The sequence below is a fragment of the Dicentrarchus labrax genome, unplaced genomic scaffold (genome assembly GCF_905237075.1).
Source record: "Dicentrarchus labrax unplaced genomic scaffold, dlabrax2021, whole genome shotgun sequence".
NCBI lineage: Eukaryota > Metazoa > Chordata > Actinopteri > Moronidae > Dicentrarchus > Dicentrarchus labrax.
In genome coordinates this window covers 2,779,167-2,798,688 of record NW_026136719.1, presented here as the reverse complement: position 1 = coordinate 2,798,688, position 19,522 = coordinate 2,779,167, and the positions used below count along the sequence as shown (strand labels likewise).

The 19,522-nt window shown below is 42.0% G+C and overlaps 3 protein-coding genes and 1 long non-coding RNA gene across 9 annotated transcripts; 3 read left to right on the top strand and 1 right to left on the bottom strand.

Annotated features, from left to right (window-relative positions):
• Window positions 1-1,634: 1,634 nt before the first annotated feature.
• Window positions 1,635-9,296, bottom strand: LOC127351358 (uncharacterized). Of its 6 annotated transcripts, none has more exons than XR_007880872.1 (5): window positions 9,144-9,296; window positions 8,463-8,921; window positions 3,110-8,345; window positions 2,599-2,806; window positions 1,635-2,444 (listed from the first exon to the last, which is right to left on the bottom strand). It is a non-coding gene; the product is annotated as an uncharacterized LOC127351358 (long non-coding RNA). The 6 variants fall into 6 exon arrangements; XR_007880870.1 differs by having other exon boundaries at window positions 9,171-9,296; XR_007880871.1 differs by having other exon boundaries at window positions 3,110-8,371; window positions 8,463-9,296.
• LOC127351355 (membrane progestin receptor beta-like) lies at window positions 7,314-10,662 on the top strand. Its single transcript, XM_051378831.1, has 6 exons — window positions 7,314-7,432; window positions 7,823-8,150; window positions 8,239-8,351; window positions 8,481-8,637; window positions 8,712-8,927; window positions 9,182-10,662. The coding sequence occupies exons 1-6, from the start codon at window positions 7,416-7,418 to the stop codon at window positions 9,491-9,493; spliced, it is 1,143 nt and encodes a 380-aa protein (XP_051234791.1). The 5' UTR covers window positions 7,314-7,415; the 3' UTR covers window positions 9,494-10,662.
• On the top strand, window positions 10,129-14,792 carry LOC127351429 (uncharacterized). Its single transcript, XM_051378958.1, has 3 exons — window positions 10,129-10,201; window positions 12,967-13,891; window positions 13,948-14,792. Exons 1-3 carry the CDS (start codon window positions 10,129-10,131, stop codon window positions 14,006-14,008), a joined length of 1,059 nt encoding a protein of 352 aa, XP_051234918.1. The 3' UTR covers window positions 14,009-14,792.
• si:ch73-204p21.2 (uncharacterized) lies at window positions 11,199-19,112 on the top strand. Its single transcript, XM_051378816.1, has 9 exons — window positions 11,199-11,340; window positions 12,548-12,627; window positions 14,799-14,925; window positions 15,566-15,623; window positions 15,703-15,772; window positions 16,268-16,327; window positions 16,571-16,630; window positions 16,805-16,879; window positions 18,506-19,112. Exons 3-9 carry the CDS (start codon window positions 14,804-14,806, stop codon window positions 18,778-18,780), a joined length of 720 nt encoding a protein of 239 aa, XP_051234776.1. The 5' UTR covers window positions 11,199-11,340; window positions 12,548-12,627; window positions 14,799-14,803; the 3' UTR covers window positions 18,781-19,112.
• The last annotated feature ends 410 nt before the right edge of the window (window positions 19,113-19,522 follow it).

The window sequence follows — 19,522 nt, the reverse complement described above, 5'->3', positions numbered from 1 at the left end:
TGTGAAACCTGACTGTATTTATTCAGCGTGGGTGTTTGGAAAGTTGCTTTCAAATAAAATATATTTTGGTCCCTCACAAAGTAAAAGCCTAATCTTTAATCTGTATCTATTGTGAGCTACTGAATCAACTAGAAGACAAAGAATAGTGATGTAACGAGCTAATGAGCAGAATAGAAATATTTGTATATGTATATATTTGACCTATTTCACCTCTCAGCTTTGGTAATAAACAGACACTTGCACATTGCCATACCTCCTTCCCTAGAGGTCTTCATTAAAGCTTCATTATTGTCACACACAGTGAATTATTCAGATCTCACAGAAACATTTTCTCAAAATTCACTTTAAATTGAAAATAAAGTGGGTGTCGTACTGTTTTTATTATCTGCCAGTCAGAGATGGTTATCAGTGAAGAAATCGTGTCATTGACAAACTGTCGATGGGCTTCAGAGATAACAGGAATCTCCCATCTCGTGTCACGGTCCCGTTATCAACTCAGAGATCTGCTCTTATCAGATCTGAGGTCTGTCACAGATCAACATAAATACACCTGATCTCAGAGCAGTTGCAGTCACAGAAGCTGGACTGGTCCTGGCGCGAAGACACCATGAATCTGAGACACAGCATCTGCGCTCTGCTGGTGAGCATCAACTTTATTAACAAATGCGAGCCGCTGGCGGCTGAATAAAATCAGAAAATATATATTAACAGCAACGGAATATGAATTCAGTCTGATTATTAGGCTACGTTTCAATATCGACTGAAGAAATAACTGATCACTACATTATCCATGTTTATATCTACATATAGAGTATACATTTAAAGACGGTAAGAGAGATATTTAATGGGACACAAAGTCAATTTAAATAAATAAATAAAGTTATGGAGTTATACAGTGGACCTATAACTACCTATTATTATTATTTTTAAGGGTTGTGTTGATATAATAATGTTGGTGATCACGTCAACCTAATATTGTGTGTAATTTAAACTCGATTTCTCAGTTAATTGGTTCAAAACAAAAGTGAAGTTGTAATTACTTAATACATTTGCTTGATGACTTGGCCCGACTCTGAATCACCGCTCTGAGCTCCACCGTTCATAAGAAGTTATACACCACACCCAGTGGTGTAGTGGTCCCTGGAGAAGTGGCTATACTCTCAATTTTTGCCCTTTTTTAACGCAGCCCAGAAAAACGTTTTAGAAACAGGGACATGTAAGACTACTCTATTTAGTTTACCCAAAAATCTGTCAGTAGTATTTGCTCATTGTCACATAATTTCTGCTGCTTGATCTCAGGGAGGAAGGATTATGAAATTACTAAACCAATACTGGCCCACAGACTAGTGAGAGACAACTATGCATTTTGAGTGAACTATTCCTTATTCCTGGAAGGACACCTATTCAGTAGTTTCTTTTGTAAACTGTCTTTGAACAGCTGATTTGCAACAGATAGCGTGGGCCAGAGTGTGCCACTATTATAAAATTAACATGACTTGATCAGGAGCAGTTTGTAGGTATAGATAGATAGATAGATATTATATTATATATTATATTTATATTAGATATATAGGTATTACTGGTCACACAGGCAGCCTGCATGAATGTAAAATATAGATGAGGCAAACATGGTGTTTCAGTTATTTTTTGAACATTTATTTAAATAAAATACTTCAGATCTGAATTTGACAATGCATCCTCGTTCATATTTCACCTTAGATTAAAAAAATGTCTTCATCCGAAGTTGTACCCGCATCTTTGGCTGTGGGCGGAGAGGTAGCATCTCCTTCACTGACAGCATCCTCTCCGACGGGGGTGGGGGGCAGAGCGGGCGCCGACGTTGGTCTTAACTGTGCCGGTGTAGCATCACTAACATTAGCTGAGCTGCTGGCTGATGTTGATTCGCGAGGACGTTTGAAATTGTCAAATGAAATGTTTGTTTGGATAGCTCGCTTCATCTTACCGGTTCATTACAAATCCTAAAGGCAAATCATTTAAAGTAAACTTGGAAAAGTAAATTTGTCTTTAGCAATATTTACCTCGGCATGACCCGCCCTTCTCTGCCTCCAATTGGCTCATTTGTCGTCATGCCTAAAGTTCACCAATCTAATCAGTAAAGGCAGCGAGTACTAGCCAATTAGAGGCAGAGTAGCGTGGGTCATGGCTTCACCATCCTAGGGAAAAAATGGGTAATTTGGCTCGCAGATACTACTGAATGGTGCGCATCGGGGGGGGTTTAGAAGTGGGTATACGCAATGCTGACTGAAAAGGCCTCGCAGCATAAATTGCAAATACTTATCGGAGAGGATTAAGTTCTGCTCGCTCACACAGAGAAACAAACTGGCTCTGTGTCTGAGATTCAGTTTTCTCTCGTTTTAACCTCTGTTTCCAGTTGTCGTCTGTTAAAGGACGAGCCCTTTATAAGAGGAGAAAATCCACCAAACCTAAAAGAAAATGAGAGTAAACCTGAAAACTTGACAAAGCTCTCACACTCATCGCTAATTTTAAACAAAATGTATTAATGAGCATGGAAAACGCCTGGACACTGGTTCAAACTGGTTTAAATCTGCAGTAGTAACAACAAAGTACAATATTTACCTCTGTATAAAGTAGAATAAAAGTTAAAGTTTAATATCCCCTCTCCTCAGGTATTTTGCAGTGCATTGTGGGTCGTCTCCTCCTCCAAGGTTAAACCGCCTCCTGTTTGTGACTCCCTGCTGGCGTTCACCTCGGACCTCTCCTCGTCGTCTGAAGGAAACGGGAACATCCACAGCAGATCTCTGTCAGCGTGGAGCTGGAGGTCAGTCTGACAACTCAGAGACAGGAAGTCCAGGAGGAGTGAGTGAGTGAGTGAGTGAGTGAGTGAATGAGTGAGTGAATGAATGAGTGAATGAATGAATGAATGAATGAATGGACCTTTAAATGTGATATATATAAATTAAATAAGAAATTCACTGCCTCTAGATATCGCACTAGCATCTTAGACCAAAACCACTATTGACAAATCTCAGATATTCAAAAAATGAAACAATATGAACACTTAAATAAATAAAATCAACAAATTAACTTTTTTATTTCTTTATAATCTTTTTTTTTTTTTTAATCTCACCAGTTATTTACCAACAGTGGGGACGGCGGCCATGTTCCTCTCACTTTTATCGTCTTATTTTTGACTCTGCTGCTGTCGTCTGTTCAGGTCGACCACGGTGAAGGACCGGATCCCGTCCACCCTCTGGGAGGCAGAGTGCAGCAGCAGCTTCTGTTCCAGTCCCAACCCCGGACAGACAGACGGACACAACCTGAACTCGGTCCCCATCTACCAGAACGTCCTGGTCCTGAACCGGCAGGAACGGGGGCGCTGCTACACCGCGTCGTACGTCTCGGTGGCTGTCGGCTGTACCTGTGTCTGGGCCAAAACCCGAGTCTGAGCCGCATTGACCTGAACCTCCAGAACCAGAACCACCAGAACCAGAACTAAAATCTGGAATTCAGTCTGTAATCTGTAATCTGTAATCTGTGTGCTGTATGGACTATTTGTGTTTAAATTAAAACTTAAAGTAAAGAGACATTATTTGTATTAATAGAAGGTATTAAAATAGACTGTTTAAACTGGTGGACTTTGTCTGTCCTCTGTACGGTGGCCATTTTAGGACATCTCCTGAATGTTAAAATAATTTAAAGCTTTAAGGATTTTAAAGTGGTAATTATACTTATGCTATTATTATATATATGTATTATTATTATAAATTATACTTTTTCCAAGCAGACTATTTTTACAATCCTTAAATGTCTGAGGATCTTTACAGTTTTGTCCAGTTGCTAACACAGAAAAATGACACAGCACAATAATTTAAAGTGACACACAGAGAGCAAAACCTCTTCTCAAGTCTCCAAAACTCTAAACACATTTTCTGCTTTACTTTACTTTTTAAATACACTGAGCACATTTCTCTGGGTTAGGGTAAGGAATTTTATACAATTGGAACTATTTTAGTATCATGGCAAACCATACTAAAGATGAGAGTGTTCTGTCAGAGTGTAAGTAAACCAACTCATTGTTTTAATCATACTCTTGACCTTGTTCTATCATATGGCATTGATATTGAACATTTAATAGTCTTCCCACATAATCCTTTCCTATCTGACCATTATTTAATAACTTTTGATTTCATACTATTAGATTATAAGCCATTAGGCAAAACTTCCTACAGCAGATGTCTATCTGACAGTGCTGTAGCTAAATTTAGGAGGAGATTCCTTCAGTGTTTAATTCAATGCCATGTCTGAATTTAACAGAGTCCTATAACGACTTTAGTCCCTCTGAAATTGATAATCTTGTCGATAGTGCTACAGGCTCACTACGATCAACATTAGACTCTATCGCTCCTATAAAAAGGAAATTATTAAAACATAGGAGACTAGCACCTTGGTATAACCACCAAACCCGCCAGTTAAAACAAATAGCTAGGAAATCTGAAAGGAAATGGCGCTCTTCCAGATTATCAGAATATCGCTCAATTTGGCAAGATAATCTTAAAACTTATAGAAAGGCCCTCCGTAATGCCAGAGGAGCCTATTACTCAGCACTAATAGAAGAAAATAAGAATAACCCTAGGTTCCTCTTCAGCACTGTAGCCAGGCTGACAGAGAGTCACAGCTCTATTGAGCCACATATCCCCATAAACTTAAGTAGCAATGACTTCATGAGCTTCTTCAATAATAAAATTATTCCTATTAGAGAGAAAATTAATCACCAACTGCCATCAACAGTTATCAGTAGCTCTCCAAGTTCAGGGACTTCTACCAATGTAAACTTAGATATATATTTAGACTGTTTTTCTGCTATCGATCTTCATCAGTTAACTTCAATCATTTCTTCATCAAAGCCATCAACCTGTCTATTAGACCTGATCCCAACTAGGCTGCTTAAAGAAGTTGTTCCCTTAATTGGCACTTCTTTACTGGATAGGATTAATCTTTCTTTATTATCAGGATATGTACCACAGTCCTTTAAAGTAGCTGTAATTAAACCCCTTCTTAAAAAGTCCACTCTTGACCCAGGGGTTTTAACCAACTATAGACCGATCTCTAACCTCCCCTTCCTCTCTAAGATTCTGGAGAAAGTAGTCGCCAAAGAGTTGTGTGACTTTCTACATAACAATAGTTTATTTGAGGATTTTCAGTCAGGATTTAGAGTTCATCATAGCACAGAGACAGCTCTGGTTAAAGTTAATAATGACCTTCTGACTGCTTCTGACAATGGACTTGTCTCTGTACTTGTATTATTAGATCTTAGTGCTGCATTTGACACCATTGACCATAATATTCTTTTACAGAGACTTGAGCATCAAATTGGCATTAAAGGAACCGCACTAAGCTGGTTTAAGTCATATTTATTAGATCGTTCGCAGTGTGGACATGTTAACGATGAATCTACCATAAATACTACAGTTAGTCATGGAGTTCCACAAGGTTCTTTACTTGGACCAATACTATTTACTTCATATATGCTCCTTTTAGGCAACATTATTAGGAATCACTCCATTAACTTTCATTGTTATGCAGATGATACGCAGTTATATCTATCAATCAAGCCCGATGACATTAATCAATTATCTAAATTACAAACATGTCTTACGGACATAAATTCCTGGATGACCTGCAATTTTCTGATGTTAAACTCAGAAAAGAACTAAATTCTTGTTCTTGGCCCCAAAAACCTTAGAGACTCACTGTCTAAAGATATAGTTACTCTAGATGGCATTAACTTGGCCTCTAGCACCACTGTCAGGAATCTTGGAGTTATCTTTGATCAGGATTTGTCATTTAACTCCCACATAAAGCAGACCTCTAGGACTGCCTTCTTTCATTTACGTAATATTACAAAAATTAGACACATACTATCACAGACAGATGCAGAAAAACTAATCCATGCATTTGTTACTTCAAGGCTGGATTACTGCAACTCTTTATTATCAGGTTGCCACAATAAGTCCATTAAAACACTCCAATTAATTCAGAACGCTGCAGCACGAGTACTGACAGGAACTAGAAAAAGAGATCACATCTCTCCTGTACTAGCTTCTCTGCACTGGCTCCCTGTAAAATGTAGAATAGAATTTAAAATCCTCCTCCTCACCTATAAAGCTCTTCATGGTCAGGCCCCTTCATATCTTAAAGAGCTCATAGTACCCTATTACCCCTCTAGAACACTACGTTCTCTGAATGCTGGGCTACTTGTGGTTCCTATAGTCTCTAAAAAGTAGAACAGGAGCCAGAGCCTTCAGTTACCAAGCTCCTCTCCTGTGGAACCAGCTTCCAGTTGTGGTTCGGGAGGCAGACACCCTCACCACATTCAAGAGTTGTCTCCAAGGTCTTGCTCATGGTGGTACTGTTGGGTCTCTGTAATTAATGTTAAAGAGTTCGGTCTAGACCTGCTCTATTTGAAAAGTGTCCTGAGATAACTTCTGTTATGAATTGGCGCTATACAAATGAAATTGATTAGTAGAATGAATGAAACAGCAGCGAGGTGTGTGTGTGTGTGTGTGTGTGTGTGTGTGTGTGTGTGTGTGTGTGTGTGTCAGCAGAGTCTCATGATGTCTGAAATCCCCATTGAGACTGAAATCAGCACGAATTAACTGAAAACAAGAACACATTGTGGAGTGTGTGTGTGTGTGTGTGTGTGTGTGTGTGTGTCCGGTCTGCGGCACCGAACAGTGAACAGGTCAGCGTCTGCCAGCAGTGTGTCCTGCAGTCTGCCAGCAGTGTGTCCTGCAGTCTGTCTGCAGTGTGTCCTGCAGTCTGTCAGCAGTGTGTCCTGCAGTCTGTCTGCAGTGTGTCTGCAGTGACGTCCACACAACTCAGGTAGGTTTGTTTGGCCACTGTGACCTTTGACCCTCTTACTGTCTGTTGGGATTTTACAGTTTTTCTTTCTTTTCTTTGTGTTTTCCTTCAGGAGATTATTTCTAAACCTCTCAAAGGGCCGTTTGTACGGAGGCTCTAACCGCTCCCTGATTCAGACATTTTTGCGTTCTCTCGAGATCACGAGTTCGTTACTTTGTTATCTCCAGATAACGAGTTAATTTATCACGTTATCTTGAGAAAACAACAGACTGTTTTCTGTCTGTCTGTCTGTCTGTCTGTCTGTTCCCGAGAGCCTCTCCCTGCTGATTAGTGAGTGATTATTGAATGCTCTGATTAATAAATGTAATTAGCAGTTTGCAGGCGGTTGGCTCATTCAGTGCTCGTCAGACACTGAGGACCCTCTGCTGTCAGACATGGAATATAACAGTGGAGTAACGATTTACCGATCAGTTTGAGGTGATCGGTACGTGGACCCCTGGATGGATCTATACGTAGAGTCCTGAATGTGTTGACTGAAGCTTTGCTGCTCACAGTGTCTCCAGATTGTGTAAATGGTGCTTTTATTTTGGTAAGTCCATTGTGCATTATTTGCAATATGTCTGAATTCACGACCGTTTAGAGCTTCCGTACATTTGTGGAAAGAGCGGGAAAACTGGCCGATGCATCATTTTAATTACTGAGAAACACTGATTGTTATTTTAATGGTCGCCATAGAAACGCAGGAGTCCCCTGTGATGATGTAATCAGACTGTGAGCTCAGTATCTGACCTGAAATTTTAATTCTTTTAACTTTCTGAACGAATCAGTTTCTAAATACTACAATACCCATGAGCCTCAGCTGCTGTTGCTAAGGAGAGGAAGACAACCTCCCCATCACCTGTCTAACCCCCTGCCAACCTGTCTAACACAACCTACCTGTCTGACCACCTGATTGTAAGAATTCTTTTAATGGTTCCAGCTCTGTACAGAACGACGAGCCCAACTCAGGATCTTCTCCCATCATGCCTCGGGTGTCGTTTGCCACTCCCTCGCTGTGCCTCACCTTCCTCCCTCTGCTGGCCCGCGTCCTCCCCTCCCTCCCCCCCACCGTCCGAGACGTGGACGTCCCCCCGTTGTTTCGGGAGCGGTTCATCCTGTCTGGGTACCGGCCCGTGGGCCTCTCGTGGCGCTCGTACGTCCTCAGCCTCTTCCAGATCCACAACGAGACCCTGAACGTATGGAGCCACCTGCTGGCCGCCGTCTGCGTGGTGACGAGGTTCCTGGCGTTCACTGTCCTGCAGGGAGGGGTACTGGACTCTGACAGTCCCATTTCATCGCCTGGTGTCTGAAAGCTTTGTGTCTGACCTGCCGTTGTCTGACCTTTGACCTCCACAGGGCATTCTGGGTGTTCGGCTGCAGGGTCCTGAGGGTCAGGGGTTTTCTGTGGACGTCTCCTCGCTGCCTCTGGTCCTCTACGTTGTCTCTGCTGTCACATACCTGAGCTGCAGGTGAGCCATCAGATCAGCCTCTGACAGCACCCAGTGTATTATATACTGTGTATATAATATATATATTATTATTATTGATCAGATATTGATTGATGCAGTTAACTAACTGACCTCAGCTGCATGTTGCAGTGCTGCGGCCCACCTGCTGCAGTCCCACTCGGAGGAGGCGCATTACTCGCTGTTCTTCCTGGACTACGTGGGCGTGGCCGTCTACCAGTACGGCTGCGCTCTGGCTCTGTGCCTGTACAGCTCCGACGCCGCCTGGACACAAAGCATGCTGGGACAGGTCTGTTGTTGCGTGTTACGTCTGTCCTGAGCGAACGATGCGTTCAGATACGCTGATGATGTTGTTTCTGGCAGATCTTCCTCCCGGCCGCCGCCCTCCTTGCCTGGTTCTCCTGCGCCGCCTGCTGTTACGCCAAGCTTTGTTTCCGGCGGCCGTACCCGCTGCACAGGAAGCTCTGCCAGGTGGTGCCGATGGGCGTGGCCTACCTGCTGGACATCAGCCCCATCGCCCACCGTCTGTCCACCTGCAGCTGGACCAGCAACTCCGCACTGCCGCTGCACTTCCTGCAGGTCTCATCGATTTTATTAACATAAAAAATACATAATACAGACAGAGAATATATAAGAAAACTAATCTCTGATCAATATTCAAGAAATAATCAATCACTACTTGTGCTAAGCTAATCAATGTTGAAAAGACAACCACATTTTGAAGATGGCTAAAAGATATATTTATAGTCCCATCACTAACTAATTAATACATCAATCATTAGCTGTGTCTCTTACTTTACTCAATAATAGCTCTTCCATCACCTCTCCACCAGGTGGTGCTGTTTCTGCTGTCAGCTTTCTTCTTCTCCTGTCCCATACCTGAGCGCTTCTCCCCGGGCAGCTTCGACCTCTTTGGCCACGCCCACCAGCTCTTCCACGTCCTGCTGTCCTTCTGCACGCTCGCCCAGCAGGAGGCGCTGTTCCAGGACTTCCTGTGGAGGCGGCCGGCGCTGGTCAGGGAGTTCGGAGAGGAGCGCCTCCTGCTGGCCTGCGCCTCCTTCCCCTGCCTGACGCTCTGCTGCACGATGACGGCGCTCGCCATGAGGAGGCGGGCTCGAGCTCAGCTGCTCAAAGAGCAAACATAGAAGAAGAAGAAACGAAGAAGAAGAAGAAGAAGGGAGACATTTCTGTAGACAAACTTAACTTTTCATTAATGTGTCTGTAACTTTCGGCTCCTTCTCCTCCTCCTCCTCATCATCATCATCATCATCATCATCATCATCATTGTGTTCCTGCTCTGATCCACTGGATTTACTGGTTTCTGCAACAGACAGACAGACAGACACACAGACAGACACACAGACATTAAAATGAAGCTGATGTTTGAACAAACTATAATGATTCTACAGATAATGTGTGTATTTTTGTTTAATGAGGGAATGCTACAGGTTCTATCTTTAACAGCTGCGAGTACAAACACAACATCTGCACATAAAACTGAATTAAACTTATTTAAACTGCGTTGTAGTTGTTGTTCTAGTAGTTGTTGTTGTAGTTGTTATCTCTCTCTCCCAGCTCTCTGCAGGCCTCGCTCTGCCAGTCAAGCATTAAGTGTCGGTTGCAGTGTTTGGGTGGAGCCGCTGATAATGTTCCAGTTTCAGTTTGATCTGGGCTTTAATGAGCTTATCGGTTGCAGCTGCCTGTGGTCGAAGGAACGGCCATAAAAACAAAACACACTCCCTTTGTGTGTTTTATTATTAGTCCTGGCAGAGTGGGCTCAATGCAGGGCCGTAAACCGCTGCCACATTCTGCACCTTCATTTCTAGAGAAAGAGTCAAAAAACAAGGAGAAACGTGTCCGATATTATTGTGTCATACAACAGACAGCCGCCATATTGATTAGGTTACAGCCACAATACAGTATCAGAGTGTAAACTGTTTGTCCTGAGGGGGGCGCTAGAGGAAAGGGGGGGGCAGCTTTATCAAACTTAGTGCAGCTCAAAGTTCTTTAATGACCGAAGAATCTGAGCAATAAAACAACAGAGATCAATGCAACCAGAGCTGGAGCTGGTAGAGATAACATGAAAACAATAACTAATACAATTAAACAGATATAATTATCTATAAACTATATTTTTAATGTTTAATTAAAGATATTTACAGTGTCAACCAATGATCTATAAATCCAGGTGAACTCTGCTATAATACAATAATCAGACTTACATTTACAGCAGAGTGCTGTTATTATTGGATTGTTATTATTTTAATGTGAATGTTAAAAGTTATAGAAGTGTAATAAAAGTCATTATCTGTGAGATTACAGTAATTATTGCTGTTTACACTGATAACAACTGTATTTGGACAGTTTACCAATGCTTATACACTGATACACAACATTTCCATCATTATACAACATATCTGTCAGTTAACTCACTAATACATTAAAGTTACACAACTTATACTTTTTACAGTATTAAACTTGAATTTAACTGTTTAATCTGTAAAATAAACGGTAAATGTCTGTGAAACAATTATGGATTTGTAAACTAATTTTAATCTCTTTTTCTTTATTATTTACAGTTAAAGATAAAACATGTAAATTCAACATAAAATACAGTGTGTGTGTGTGTGTGTGTGTGTGTGTATACAGTGTGTGTGTGTGTGTAGTGTTAACAGTGTGTGTGAACAGTGTGTGCGTGTGAACAGTGTGTGTGTGTGTGTGTGTGTATATATACAGTGTGTGTGAACAGTGTGTGTGTTGTGTGTGTGTGTGTGTGTGTGTGTGTGTGTGTACAGTGTGTGAACAGTGTGTGTGTGTGTGTGTGTGTGTGTGTGTGTGTGTGTGTGTGTGTGTGTGTGTGTGTGTGTGTGTGTGTGTGTCTTTAAGCCGCTCTAACAGCACAGTGTCTCAGTGTTTGTTCAGTGTCAATCAGTAAACTTCCAGCAGGAAGAACTTTACAGTATCTGAACTCAGAGCGACACCACGGACGCAGGTAGGCTCCTTTCTCCTTTCTGCTCTTACTGCTTCATTATTGGTTCATTTATAGTTCATAACCAACAACAACGGGGATATTTTATTCTGTTAGATACAAACTGAAACTGCTGGCTGCAGTTATTTATTGTGTTTAAGTAATACAATTATAGAAGAGTAATAAAAGTAGAGACTCGTTATTTATGTTACATAATATCAATTTATATAAGACAAAGAATAACATAAAGTACAGAAAGGGTCTATAATATTAACGATATCTGTATAAAACTGTTATATGTACTGAATATGTATGATCTTAATATGTGTGTGTGAGGTTATACTTTAAGGTAATATAACAGCGTACAGAGGTTGCACAAGGACACATTGTTTACTGAAGAACAATATAAGATACTTTCTTAAAGGAAAAGTCTAAAGTTCTCTGTACTGGCTGTTTGTGTGCAGAGTTAACTTCCTCTCTGGTCTGTTTACGTCTGTCTGTGTGATTTTCACTGGGAAAGTGTGCAGTGATGCTAAAATAATAATAATCAATAATCAATAATTAATGATTCCCTACAAATGCATTCAAACTAAAGTAACAAGCTTGTTTATATTTGTATTTGTAGTATTTCCTGTGTGTGATGGCAGACACTCACAGCATATGGTTAGCATGTTAGCAACAGAATGCTAATCGTAACGTCCACCTGTAGCTCTGTCGGAGCTTTCAGCTGCATCTCATGGTCTTCATCAGCACATTATGTTTCTTTCTCTCAAATATTAAGAAGCATGTTGACATGAAAATCAGGATTTGTGTAACGAACATGTTGATATATTTATTGATTATGGTTTATAAATGTTTATTTTTAAACGTTTACAACGTAATCGATGGAATTTATTGGAACAAAACGTTGCTCTTTAGATTCTCTTTAGTCGTTTCATTCCACTTTTGTATCGTAAATATGAAGCTACATTGAGAAGCTGGTTAGCTTAGCTTAGCTTAGCTTAGCATAAAGATCAGAACAGGGGAAACAGCTGGTTTGGTAAAAGGTAACAAAAGCCCTCGACCAATGATCAGAGAAATACTTTGGGACATAATTAATCAGGGAGCTTTAGAGCTGCTGGCAGGCTAGCCAGTCTTTATGCTAAGCTAAGCTAACCAGCTGCTGTTTGTTAAACTAACATTAAAATAAAACTTTAATAAGTAAATATAATTTCCATTGTCTGTTCGACAGGAGTCCGTCAGGATGATCAAACTGCTGCTGCTTCATCCTCGCTGAGCTGGACCTCAACAGGAAGTGACATCACAAAACTAGTGAGTGGTTTGTGTATTTCTCGAGACCCAAAAAGCCTTCGCGCACGTTGTTGTTGTTTTATGGGTTTTTTTGGCTTCTGAGGAGCTCAAAAGACGTTGTGACGTTCATTAACCTGCAGCTAACAGCGCCACCAGTGGCCGTTCAGTGAACTGCACCCTGGGTATCAGCCAACAGTGACAAACACTGAACGCTGTAAAATAACTGACAATCGTATTTAGAATATCGTTACTGTAGCTCGCCATTTACAAATCAGCCATCAGCCAACACCACGAAGCAACCGACACCAGACCGCAACGCCAGACCCACACCGCAACACCAGACCCACACCGCAACACCAGACCCACACCCGCAACACCACACCGCACACACACCAGACCCACACCGCAACACCCCACACTGCAACACCACACCACAACACCAGACCCACACCGCAACACCACACTGCAACACCACACCACAACACCAGACCCACACCGCAACACCAGACCCACACCGCAACGCCAGACCCACACCGCAACACCAGACCCACACCGCAACACCAGACCCACACCGCAACACCACACCACAACACCAGACCCACACCGCAACACCAGACCCACACCGCAACACCAGACCCACACCGCAACACCACACCACAACACCAGACCCACACCGCAACGCCAGACCCACACCGCAACACCAGACCCACACCGCAACACCACACCACAACACCAGACCCACACCGCAACACCACACCACACAACAGACCCACACCGCAACACCACACCACAACGCCAGACCCACACCACCACACCAGACCCACAACACCAGACCCACAACACCAGACCCACAACACCACACCAGACCCACACCACAACACCAGACCCAAACCGCAACACCAGACCCACACCACAACACCAGACCCACACCGCAACACCACACCACAACACCAGACCCAAACCGCAACACCAGACCCACACCGCAACACCAGACCCACACCACAACACCAGACCCACACCGCAACACCACACCACAACACCAGACCCAAACCGCAACACCAGACCCACCCCGTAACACCAGACCCACACCGCAACACCACACCACAACGCCAGACCTACACCGCAACACCACACCGCAACACCAGACCCACAACACCACACCAGACCCACACCACCACACCAGACCCACACCGCAACGCCAGACCCACACCGCAACACCAGACCTTCACCGCAACACCACACCAGACCCACACCGCAACGCCAGACCCACACCACAACACCAGACCTTCACCGCAACACCACCCCACCCACCCACGCCAGACCCACACCACAACACCAGACCTTCACCGCAACGCCAGACCCACAGGATAAAGATATCCTTCCTGTTTATGATCAGATGTAACATTAGACACTTTCTTTGTCTCTCCATCTAAAGCTCTAAAATGTAAATGTAGTTTTACAAACTGTCAGTGTCGCTGTTTTTCTATCAATAAGTCTTCAGTAACTCAACTGTTTAAATATCCTGCGGTCTGTGTGTTGACTAAAACTGAAACCAAACAACCTGCAGCACATTTTCATTTTTAAATTATTCAACATGTCTGCAAACTAAACAAAGAAATATCTCACACACACACACACACACACACACACACACACTCACACACACACACACACACACACTCACGCACTCACACACACACACACACACACACACACACACACACACACACACACACACACCACGCACACACACACACACACACACACACACACACACACACACACACACACACACACACACACACTTTGTCTAGAATATAAAAACTCTGATTAATAAATTACCTGAAAAATGAACTTTTCCCATAATTCCCTGCAGTGTGTGTCCAGGTCTCAGGTGAGCTGTTTGTTCACGGTCGAGTCGACAACGCCATCAGTAAATGTCTCACATTCCGCCTACACACTCAGGCAGAGGTCACATAAAGCTCAAACTTTACATGACTCACTTCCTGTTCTCTCTCTGTCTGTCTGTCTCTCTCTCTCTCTGTCTCTCTCTCTGTCCGTCTCTCTCTCTCTCTCTCTCTCTCTCTCTCTCTCTCTGTCTGTCTGTCTGTCTCTATGTCTGTCTCTCTCTCTCTCTGTCTGTCTCTCTGTCTGTGTCTCTCTCTCTGTCTCTCTGTCTGTCTCTCTCTCAGAGATCATGGCGGCAGTCGGGGCAGAGGTCACCGGGTCGTGGGTAGTGTCGTCAGGAGTCTTCAGTTTCTTCATCCTCCTCCTCCTCCTCTCCATCTTCCTCACAGCTCTGTGCGCCGACTGCAGGAGGTCAGCTGGTTATATTCTTCTTTATGAGTCGATATTGGTCTAAGGAGGTAAACAGCCAGATGAGGTCAAAGGTCAACTGATGGAAAACATGATGGAAATCTGATGTTTCTGTTAGTTTCAGGTATTAATGTGAGGAAGGTTACAGCCTCCTCATCGCTGCACACAGATCTGATGGAACATTCATTCATAAAAACAACAGAAATGTCAGATTTCATCCTTCCGTCCTCACGTTTTCTTCTTCTGGTTTTCTGACCGGACGTTTGGGCGCCACCGACTGCTTGTGAACCAACTCCTGACAGGTCACTGTTTCCAAAAATCACAGCTCGGAGAGGTTAACGCTTCTACAGCCTCTAAAGTCTGAACCACTGCGCGGGAATATAAACATACTGAGGACGGGGGTTAGCAACAGCTGGCATAACCTCTGGTGAATGATGCGTCTCAATCAGGACACATTTGAAAATGAGCGCAGCGGTTTCAGAGCGGAGGCCGGGGGAGGCGGGGCAAGGGGATTTTATGATCCGATACTCTGAGTTTAAAATGTGAACAACCTGTTTGATCGTCCTCTTTTGACTGAACACATTTATTTATGTAAAACTTTCTGTCGTTCAGGTTTTATAAATAAAGTTTGTTTGTCTTCCAGACATTCGTTTGAGTTGCGAGAGCCTGAGGACAGAAACCCCTCCAGTCTCGTCCGGGTGGTAAGAGACCTTTGACCCCTGAGACGTCCTCTGACTCTGATCATTATAATCAATAAAAACCTTTAATGTCGACTGACAGGTGAAGCTGGAGGAGGTGATGGGAGCGAGAGAGAACCCGGCAATCAACGAGATCCAAAACGACGAAAAAGGTGAACAGAAAGAAAGAAAAGACATTGATTATAATAAATGAATGTCATTATTGATTCAATCAGAGGGAGGACAAGAACAGAACCAAAGTTATGGATAAAATATGAAGCTCAAAAGGCTGAAAACGTATAATTATTGTTATTTTTATAAAACATTTATTTCATTTATAGCTTACAACACATTATGTAATTACTCACATTTTATATAAGTCTAATTAAATATTTAGGAAATTTCATTTAGTTTAATTGTTAAAAATATAACAGACAGATGGTTTGTTATTACATAATACAGCATTATATCACATTCTGTAATAAGAAGCACAATAATCATTTATTAAATGTCTGTGATACAGATTGTTACATAATGAAAATACATTTATAACAACTATAATTATATATATTTTATTTTTAATCTTTAAAACATCAAAGTATCAAAAGAAAGGAGTCAGATAAAGTCTGAAGATTATTATTTATTCTTTATTGTTTGTTTGTGTGAAGGAAACGCAGTCGTCTTCACTCCCTGGAGGAGCCACTTGGAGGCTCCACAGAACCACCAAGGTTATTAGTTTCCTCTCTTCTCTTCTGTTTATTTACATCAGTAAACAACATTAATGTACAATGCGTCCTCATCTTCTATTTCACTGTTGTTCTTTGTATATTTATCTTTATCTGTCTGTTTCACATCATTTCTTCTACATTCAATCTGTCAATAACCAGAAACACGGAGGAAAACAGCAGTTTATCTCCCACAACTGCTGAGGTTAAATGGGTTTGTTTGTTTGTTTGTTTGTTTGTCCTCAGATGTTCAGACCAACGGCAGCGCAGCAGTGAAGACGAAGAGTGAATATGAAACTGTTGGAGGTGATTTATGTTTTATATTTCATTCTCTGTCTGATAGCACCAAAACACACCAGAAACTGAGTTACTACATTTCCCATGATGCTCCATTCCCACTGCTCTTGTGTGTGTGTGTGTGTGTGTGTGTGTGTGTGTGTGTGTGTGTGTGTGTGTGTGTGTGTGTGTGTGTGTGTGCAGGGTCAAATCCTGTAAAGGAAAACCCCGTCCCGTTCACTCCCTGGAGGAGCCACCTGGGGGTGCCACAGAGCCACGGTGTGTGTTCGTCTGTTTATTATTATTATTATATATATTATTGATCAGATAATGGAAATAATCAGAATTTAAGTTTAATTTTATAACAAACACAGAAATAAACTACTGGCTTCAGCTCCTCTAATGAAACACTTAATGAGCTGATTGATCAGTGTGATTAGAATCTATAAGTGATACAGTCCGACAGCAGCGGCTTTAACACATTCATTTAGATTCATTTTAGGAATAACATGTTTTAAAACGTTAATTAATGTCCGATCAGTTATGGCCACATTTCAGACTCAGTGATCAGATTTAGTTCAATGAAAAAACATTTCATATGCCCCTTTACATATTTCTATGTCAATGATTGATTTTACCGACTTTTTAAGGGATTGTTGTTTCCTAAAATGTCTGATTTCACAGCAGCTTTTCTAAAACATTGTGATGCATGTTGCGCACTGGTTGGAGGGTAAATGTGAGACGTTCGCGTTGCATCGACACAACTAGAAACAAGGAAGTGAGTTTGGTGACGTATGAATCAACGCTTTGTGAGGGAAAGTTGCAGTGATTCATCGGACGTGACAAGGTCATACAGAATTCACAGGGATCGGTTGAATGTGCGTTCATCGTTGTCATCGCAACGCCACAACGTCCTGGAGAGACTGAATAATGTTTCTGAGTTCAATATTCAATTAACTAACAAATCCATGTAAATTACAGAAAATTAAATTTGATGATTATTTACATTGACAGATGTTTCATGTTATTTGACATTAGACATATATTCATGCAAAAGACAAACTCTGAAACTGAGGACTTAAAAGAAAGAAAGAACATTTAAAAAGACAAAAATAAAAAGGGTTTGAGTTGTGTGGGGGCCACTGGGGCCTGAGTTCCTGTTAAAGCAGCAAAATCATCTGTGGGGGTCGCTAACACATGATTAGCATTATTTTACTCAGTTAACTACATATTATTAACATTATTTTACTCAGTTAACTACATATTATTAACATTATTTTACTCAGTTAACTACATATTATTAACATTATTTTACTCAGTTAACTACTACTCTCTACTGACTGACTGCTTTTTATTGGATCCTCCCACTTGTTGAGCACTACATAGGACCGGTAGTACTGTGCACCGTGCAACCACTGTCTGTCTCTTATTTGTGCGAAGGATATGAGTCGTCATTTGAATGGAAAAAGAAGACAAGATTAAACAGAGGAGGGAAAGAAAGAAAACAGGCAGAAAGAAAAAGAAATAACGGTAAATAAAAAACCTGAAATGAGTAAGCATGTTAGCCCCGCCGGTTCCTGCTCCTGACGTCAATGAGTTTGTGGTTAGATGCCTGAAATAAAGTCTGTGGTTAACAGAAGATTAAGAGATTTTAATTTCAAGATTTAATCACAAGTTAAAAGTTTAGTGGTGGTGAAGTCATGTGACTGCTGTGTAGTTCATTTATAGGCTAATGTACTTTACTTCTGGAGATCGCCTTCAAAAATCATAAAAGTGGAGCTCATTTGTGAAGATTATCATTTATTTTATAATCAGCAATCTGATTGGCTGTTCGTAGAAGCAACCAGGGGAAAAAAGTACGTCATCCCTGCAGCTCTCTGTTACTAAAACTGTCTCTGTGCACAGATCTGAACGGCTCCACTCCTCGAGCCTCCGACCACATCTACCACGACATCGGAGGAGGGCGGACCAATGACGAGCCAGGGGAGGAGCGCAGCGCTCGCTCTGCGGCGGCGGATTTGAGCGAACGCGAAAGGAATTCAATGTATGCACGAGTCAGTAAGAAGGACAGACTGACCACGCCCCCTGTTCAGACACCTGAGGAGGTACAGGTGAAGGAGGAGGAAGAGGAGGAGCCTTCACCTCCACTGCCGGACAGGATGACACAGCTGGAGGGATGATGATGATGATGATGAAGGACAGACGAGAGACGATGAAGAAAGGCAGCTAAAAATTAAAGACTGCCGATAAAGAACAAGAGATTAAAGACGGAGGACGTCCCATAAACTATATCTCACCTTATATTGATATTGATCGTTTCCAATCAGCCATTACATTTCTGATTGATTTCCTTCCTTCCAAACAGCCACAGTTCATTTCTCTACAAATTAACTTTCTACATTTCATATGATTTATACTTTTTATATTTTGTATATAAGAGTACTGAACTGCATTCAGCTGCTTTATGTGACCTCCGCTGATATTTGGTTCAATAAAGGTTTTGAGACAGAAACTGATGATCAATACAGGGATGATTCTCTGATTTTTAGAATGTTTTTGTGTTCAAGTTTGTCGTGATGGTGGCGGGATTCATCTTCTGCAGACGTCTGGTCAAATATTTGGTCGCAATTGACGAGTTGGTGAACTAGCTGGTGAGCTAATCGCTAAATTGCTAGCCAGGTTAGCCTTGGCTAATGCAAGTCATTTGAACTGGAACATCCCCTGAAGTCGGATTTCCAACTAGGAACAACCTCAAAATCACCGACCGCGACCTCAAAATCCAAGATCTGCGTAATTAATTGTTATCAACTGCTATTGCTAACAATGGCTAATGGCTAGCCTACCGACGCGTCGCACTGGAACGGCGTCAACTCAGGTGTGACGTCATTCCCAGCTTCCGAGGTAAATGTACTGCAACAAAGG